At 54.2% G+C, this 7266-nt stretch overlaps 1 protein-coding gene across 2 annotated transcripts in view; it reads left to right on the plus strand.

Annotated features, from left to right (window-relative positions):
- Positions 1-371: 371 nt before the first annotated feature.
- The window catches only part of Ubash3b (ubiquitin associated and SH3 domain containing B), a 148767-nt gene continuing 141872 nt past the window's right edge, over positions 372-7266 (plus strand). For both annotated transcript variants that reach the window (XM_013511127.1, XM_005378366.2), the window contains exon 1: positions 372-842. In XM_013511127.1, coding sequence (XP_013366581.1) covers positions 791-842 — 52 coding nt within the window. In that variant the 5' untranslated portion in view covers positions 372-790. The remainder of the gene's footprint in view (positions 843-7266) is intronic.

Below are 7266 nucleotides of genomic sequence, written 5' to 3' on the forward strand. Positions count from 1 at the left end.
CGACCTCCACTGGTCTTAACCCTGTGGGTTTTGCCGGATCTCTTGGAAGCAAAGCCTTGTACCGAGCCTTACGCTTGGCCTTGTTATCCATTAATATCATCCATCCCTGCACCGGATTGCCATTGTTAACCCGGTCAAGAATCGGGTTGAAATGGGTTGTCTGGAGTCCGAGGCCCGCCTAGGCCGACAGGCAAAGAGAGGGCCGGGGCGATGAAGCGACTCTTGGGAACCCAAGCACACAGGCAGTGTTCCCGGGTTGGGTGGCTCCGCCCCCCAGCCGCCCCGCCCCAGGCTCGAACTCGGCCCCAGCCGCCTGGGACAGCGCTGTATCTTTAAGAAAGGGGCGGGCCCCGGGGACAGGCACAGCAGGGCCAGCCCACAAGGCTCCCTTTCCTTTTAGATCCATTCAAAAATTACTCATTGCAAATTCCCGGACTGCTCGAGAGGCGAAGGAAGGGCTGGAGGAGAAAGGACTGCTGCGGGCGGCGCCGGGGGCTCCGGGGCCCGGCCGGAGGAGGCGGGTGGCGGCGGATCGCGCGGAAGCGGCCAGCGGGCGCCGGGCTCGGGTGGCCTCACCAGGAAGCGGCGGAGTCCGGACGCGGGAGGCTCGGGGCGCCCGCCGCCCCCACCGAGACCCGCGCCGCGCTGCGCCCCTGGCCCTGGGCGATGGCCGGGCTGTGAGCCGCGGACGGACGGCCGGCGCAGCCCCTCGGCATGGCCGCGCGCGAGGAGCTGTACAGCAAAGTCACCCCGCGGAGGAGCCGCCAGCAGCGCCCCGGCACCATCAAGCATGGCTCGGCGCTGGACGTGCTGCTCTCCATGGGGTTCCCCAGGGCCCGCGCGTGAGTGAACCCCGGCTTCGCCCCGGCTCGCCTCCCGTGCCCCGCTGCCCGCGCCCCGCTGCCCGCGCCCGGCAGGAGTCGGAGGGGTGCACTCGCCGGCGGCCCGGACTCCTCTACCGGCGCGGGCGCTGGGCCGGAGCGTGCTTTGGGATCCTTTGGTAAAGTGGGGGGCAGCGACCCAGGTTCGAGTCCCGGCTGGGGAGCCCCGCGTCCTGCGCCCCGGGCCCGCGGGGGAAGCTAGGCTGTCCTCTCGCGCCGAGCCTGGGGAGGCGGGGCCCTCGGCGCCCTCTGCACCCTCTCCCGCGGGACTCGGAGGGCTTGGGGTCGGCGGGGGGCTGGGACAGGGCAAGGGACTGCGGGGCGGAAGGTCGGCGCCCCCACTGCAGCGGCTTCCCGCTCCGGATGTGGCTCTCGGGCTCGGGCTCCCTGCGGAGTAGGAGGCGCGGGCGCGGGGGTGCTGCTGCGCGCTTGTTGATGGGGCGGAGGGAACCCGAGCAGCGATTCCTCCGGCGCCCTGGCTTCTCGTCAGTGGTGACGGCAGCGCAGAAATCTGTGGGTGCCTGAAAGTAAAGAGGGGGGCCGTCGTCCTTGCTTCTCCTTCCCCTCGGAGGTTGGACGAGGCTAGGGCAGAGAGCGCAGGTGGCTGTCGGGGCAGCCTGCTGGGAACAGGCCTGGTGGCCAAAACCGGGCGGTGGTGACAGCGCGGCCAGAGTCTTTGGAGGGGCTGGCGCCCCGCCTGGGGGGAAACCGGGGCGGGTGGCCGGCCCTTCTCTGCTTAACCCCTGATGAACAGATCTCCTAAGCTGGCACACAAGGCCTGGCATCCTGGACAATGCTGCTCCTTTAAGTAACATCCTCACCTGGACAGGAAAGCTGGGCAAAGTTTTATCAGACAAAAACTTCTGTTTTCCTCTTTTCAGGTGATAATGCTAAGTCTTCCTCCCGGATTCAGTCAATCTTGTTCGTTCTTCCTAACTTGACTCACCTCTTCCACAAAGCAGGCTCTTGAATTTATTGTTCCGCGCACTCTGCTGAGACGGGTTAAAGCTGTGTTAGCTAGTTTGGGGGAAAGACCGCAAGGCGAGCGGGAGGTTTCTGCTCCCAGCTGACTTCCAAGCATGGGAGCTGGATTCTGGACACCAGACTCCCGGGGAGAGGTGCTGGCCTCCACTGGAGTGTGTCAGGGAGGATGACAGCGTGCATAGCTGTTCAGATCTTCACAAAGGGTGTGGAAACCTTAGCATCATCCCAGGCATCTGCCTTTTGTGAAGAGAGGCTGGCGTTAAGGACCGAGTAGCCTAAGTAAGGGAGGACATCTTTCACGGAACGCCTTAGCCTTTCGTATTTGCTTGACGGGAAGATCTTTGCCTGCATGGTGTCTTGCGGCCTTGCCCCAGGTACTGGCAGGTTAGCAGGCTGGTCTCATTTTGGCTTGCTTAGCTCTTGCAGCCTTATGCTAAGTAGCCTTTATGGAGCCCTAACTACTACTGTCCTAAGCTCCTTATTCCTCGTTTTATTCTCCTGGCCACTTAATGGAGAAGGCACTACCTGCCTGTTTGTGAACTGATCAGCTGAGGTTTAGACAGGTCATGTAACTTGCTTGAGGTCACAGTAATGAGCCGTGAGGCTGGGATTGCGTCTGCATGGCCAGGCCTCGAATCTAAAGCCAGGATGTAATGATTTGATGTGGATAAAATGCTCAGAGCAGATCTCAGCACAAATGAGCACTCATGAAGTGTCAGCTACTGTATTTGTTTCCCATGGCTGCTGTGACAAAGGGTTACAGACCAACTTGCTTAAATCCACAGGAGTTTATTCTCACATTTCTGGGGATCAGAGGTCTGCAATTAGTATGGCTGGGCAGAGATGCAGGTGCAGCCAGGCCTTGCTCCCTCTGGAGGCTCTTGGGAGAATCCTTTTCCTACTTGTAATTTCTGAGGAGTTTGGCTTGTGGTCACCTTTTCCCAGTCTCTGCCATTATAGTTATGTTGTCTCTTAGTCTCTGCCATGTCTCCCTCTGCATGTCTCCATAGGGTACCTGTAGTGCTCTAGTTATTTATATATTTGTTTGTTTGAGTTTTTAAAGATAGTGTCTTGCTATGAAGTCCAGGCTAGCCTCGAACTAGGCGATTTTCCTCCTGTCTTGGCCTCCGGAGTGCTGGCGTTACAGGTATGCACCACCATACCTGGCCCCAGTATTTTTTTTTATTTTTTTGTCTTTTTGAGACAAGGTGTCGATATGCAGTTCAGACTGGCCTTGAGCTCAGTTTGTAGCCCAGGCTGATCCTGAGCTCACAATGATCCTCTTGCCTCAGCCTCCCGAGTGCTGGGATTACAGGTCTGCACTGCCATGCCTGGCACAACCGGGGCAATTTAGCAGGTTCTTGTCTCAAAATAAGTAAAAAGGGCTGGGGCTTAGCTCGGTGTAGAGCATTTGCCTAACACATGTAAAGGCATGGGTTCAATCTCCAGGACTGTAAAAAAAAAGAGAAAGAAGAATATGTATGACATGATTATACTTCCGGTCTGCTCTCCCCCATCTTTTTTTTTTTTTTTTTTTGGTAGTGCTAGAGATTGAACCCAGGAGTCCTCTACCACAGAGCTACAGCTTCAGCCCCTTTCAGAATTCTTATTTTGACTCCCAGGTGAAAGTGGAACCTGTGATCTTCCCGCCTCAGCCACCCTCAGAGGTGGGATCATAGGCATGGACCACTGTGCCTGGCTATGAAGCCTTGTCTTTGTCTTGTAGGCAGCGGTCACAGGTTCTGGGAACTAAGATGTGAACATCTTTTGGGGGAGTCATCATTTAGCTCATCACAACTGCTATGATTATTCCTAATGTGGCCTCTCTTTATTGCAGACGTAATCGAAAAAGCCTAGGGAGAAGGAGTAGAGTTTGCTGGGATTGTGTGTGTGTGCGTGTGTGCATATGTGTGTGTGTGTGTGCTGTATGTTTGTGGTTGGGAATTGAATCCAGAACTTTCACACTGAGCCACGTTCTCAAGGCCTTTTAATTTTTTGAAACAGTGTCTTCCTAAGTTGTTCAGGCTGGCTTCAAACTTGGGCTTCTACTGCCTCAAGCTCCTGTGTTGCCGCCATTACTACCCACATGGGCCCTGGCTGGGTTTCCTGCTGTATTTTAAATTCTGCCTGGAAGGGCGCAAAGCTCTTGAAGGGTCACCTAATCTAGCTCAGTTACTTGCAAGGGCTTGGATCTTCTCTCCCCTCGACACTGGAAGGCTGCTGTGGTTGGCCTTCCCTTTAGTAACTTAGCTTGGGTCGGGAAGAAGAGAGGCCATCTGAGGTTCTAGACAACAGACTTACACTCGATTTTGGGTTTTTTTTTTTTTTTCCTTGCGTCAGAGTCTATTATACACAGTAGTTCAGGCTGGCCTTCAACTATGCCTTGAACTTGTGAACTTGACTCCTGGGCTGTCCGTCCTGGCTGCTACCACTCTCTCAGAAGGTCCTGCTTGGGGCAGAAGTCTCATTCCTACCAAAGGGTCAGTGTAAGGCAGCAGCAAGAAGAGACACTCGGCCTGGGCTTGGCTGGGCTGCAAGAAGACAGGGCTTCAAGGCAGGAACCCCTTCCAACCTGTGCAGTGCTGGGGCCTTGGGAAGTCACTCAGGCCCCATCAGGGCCACATGCTCACTGAGCGTATGCTTGTTAAGCACTTGGCAGAGCTGAGAGCTGGGACAGCAGGGCCAGGCATTAGCGGGGTGACCTGCAGGCTGCTCTGTCTAGATCATTACTCCCACAGAGCTGGGCTGGGCTTCCTCCTCCACGTGAACGTCCATCCCGCGTGGGGTGCAGAAGAACCTGCACATGGGGAAGGGTGGCGAAGCTGCGGTTTCACGGGGTGCGTGTGTGTGAGAGTGAGGGAAGGGGTGGCAGGGACGCGGCAGGAAGGAAATTTTCAAGGGGCCAAAATGGCCTGTCCCTTCCTTTTCTTTCTATGTTCCTTAGCACTTCCCCTTTCCGAAAGTTCTAAAAATAAAATTGTAGCTTCCTCCAGGCCGGTGAGGTGGTGGGAAGGAGGGGGCAGAGCAGGCTGGAAGAAGGCCTGAGGAGGAGGAGGCTGTGGGCCAGGACAGGGCTGAGTGCTGTCCACCCAGGAAGGTGGGACGGGAGCCCCGACGCAACCGGCTTCAGGCCAGAGCAAGGGTCCCCCGCCAGCCTCTGTGGCCTCGCTTCTGTAGCTTGGGGCCAATGACTTGCTGCATAACTGAACCTAGGAGTCTCTGCTAACACAGCCCTGGCCTGCGTTTTATTTCTATTTATTAAGGCCGCCTGGGCTAGAACTTCCTTTGTTGGCAGCAAATGGGTTGCATATGTTTCCTAGTGGCCAAGAGAGATAATAATAATAATCTTGGGGCTTCGGGGTGTAGCTCAGTGCTTGCCTACCGTGTGGCAGGCCCCGGGTTCCATCCCCAGGACTGGGTTGTAAAAATAAATAAAAATGAAATCATCTTGGGAAGAGGCCTGGGAGGGGTCAGATACCAAAATTCCAGCTCAGATTTGTCATTTGAAGCTTTTGCCTCCTCTTCCTCGTTTCCTGGATGGGCCTCTGTGCTGTTAACTCGGGAAGCTTTGCCAGGGGAGAGGAAAGATACGGACCATTAATGCTGGATTTTGGCGCTGGATATGATAGGGCTGTTGGGTTGACTGGAAGACAAGCAAGGAGGTGAGAGACGGCGAAGGCATCCGGGAGGATTTGCATGTACTACTGTGTTGGATTGTCTTTTTTTGTATTCCTGCTGAGAATATTTGAACCCTGTGTAGTACAAGAGGAAGACAGTGGCAGAAGGAAAGAGCTGGGCTAAGCGCCTTGGATGTAGCTTTGGGAAGGAAGCGGTTTTAGCTCTGCCCCACTGCTGGAAGGTAAAGGCAGCTCCAAGCTGGTGCAGAAGGAGTCGAGAAGCAACCCACAGAGCTCATGGATTAGAGTTCCCAAGTATTTGACTGTTTGCAGCTTACCTGTTGGCTGCCATTGGATCCTCTCAAAGCCTTGGCCAACCCAGCATCTCTTGACAGTTCGCTGGTGCTTGCCTGGTGGCTGTGACGACTTTCCCAGGAGGCTTGGGTAGAAAGAGAAGACAAATGGGGCCTCCTAGAGCCAAAGCGCTCTTGTCAGCTAGCCGGCCTGGAAGTCTGTGCTCTACCTGCTGTCTGTGCTCCAGCGCAGCACCCCCATGCATTTGGGTATTGTTACGCAGTGGAACATTTACGCTCAAGCATGTTCCACACAGCAGTCCTGTGAGGTTAAGCACACAGCACACACATTGTTTGAAAGGTAGGGAGACTTGATGCTCAGAGGAGCCCCCAGACTTCCCCACTGACTCAGAGTTGGTACTTGGGGGCCCTGTTGCCATAACTGCCGAGAGTCCAGGCAAGTTTTCAGCCTACAAGTTTCTAATCCTCTTGCCTCAGCCTTCTGGGCTGCTGGACCAGGCACGTACCACCATGCTGACCAAAAATTCTGCCTGAATGGCTCTGCCCCTGGTTTTTGTCACCACCCTGCCCCCGGCCTTCTCTCATTCCTTCTCTCATGGACCATAATTCTCCAGCTAAAAGTTCCTTTTCAGAGAGGCAGCAAAGATCTTGGCGTGGTTTCTGTTGACATTTATTGAGGTACAACTTAGGCACAATGAACTAAACCTACCTAAAGATTGCTGTATTTAGAGCCGGTCGTCATGGTGCCTGCCTGTAATCCCAGCACTCTGGGAGGCTAAGGCAGAAACATTGCAAGTTCAAGCCCAGGCTGACTGACTTAGTGAGACCCTGTCTCAAAATAAAATAAAAAGGAACTGGAGATGCAGTTCAGTGTGAAGGCCCTGGGTTCAGTTTCTAGTACTTCGCTGGGGGGAGGGTGATGTATTTGTACAAATAAATGTACCTGTGTGATCGCCGCAGTAAGACACAGCACATCTGTGGCCCCTGAGTTCTTTTGTGTACCTTTTCAGTCAGTCCCCTCTCTAACACTTGCCCTGGGAGCCTCCTGTCCGCTTTCTGTCATTATAGATAAGTGCACATTTTCTAGACTGGCACATAAGTGGAATGGTATGATATGTACGCTAGCACCCGGCTGCTTTTCTTCAGCATGATGTTTTTGTTCCATAATCTGCATGTATCAGTAGTTTGTCTATCTTGATTGACCTTGAGATAACCAAATATGCTGTGCGGGTGGCATAATTACAGCCCTTTTGCACAGCTTCTACCACAATTCCCTGTTATGCCCTAATTTCTAATAATACCTTAGGTTTTTAGACCACTCTAGAGATGACAAAGCAGATTCATATACATAATCACTATCAAGTGTCAGACAGTGATAATTTGATGAGGAAACAGGTTCTGAAGATTACCTAGCATAGAGATGGAAGAACATCCTGCCTACCTGCTTGCTTGCTTACTTTCTTCCTGTGT

Source organism: Chinchilla lanigera, unplaced genomic scaffold (genome assembly GCF_000276665.1).
Source record: "Chinchilla lanigera isolate Chin_1 unplaced genomic scaffold, ChiLan1.0 scaffold00011, whole genome shotgun sequence".
NCBI classification, from domain to species: domain Eukaryota; kingdom Metazoa; phylum Chordata; class Mammalia; order Rodentia; family Chinchillidae; genus Chinchilla; species Chinchilla lanigera.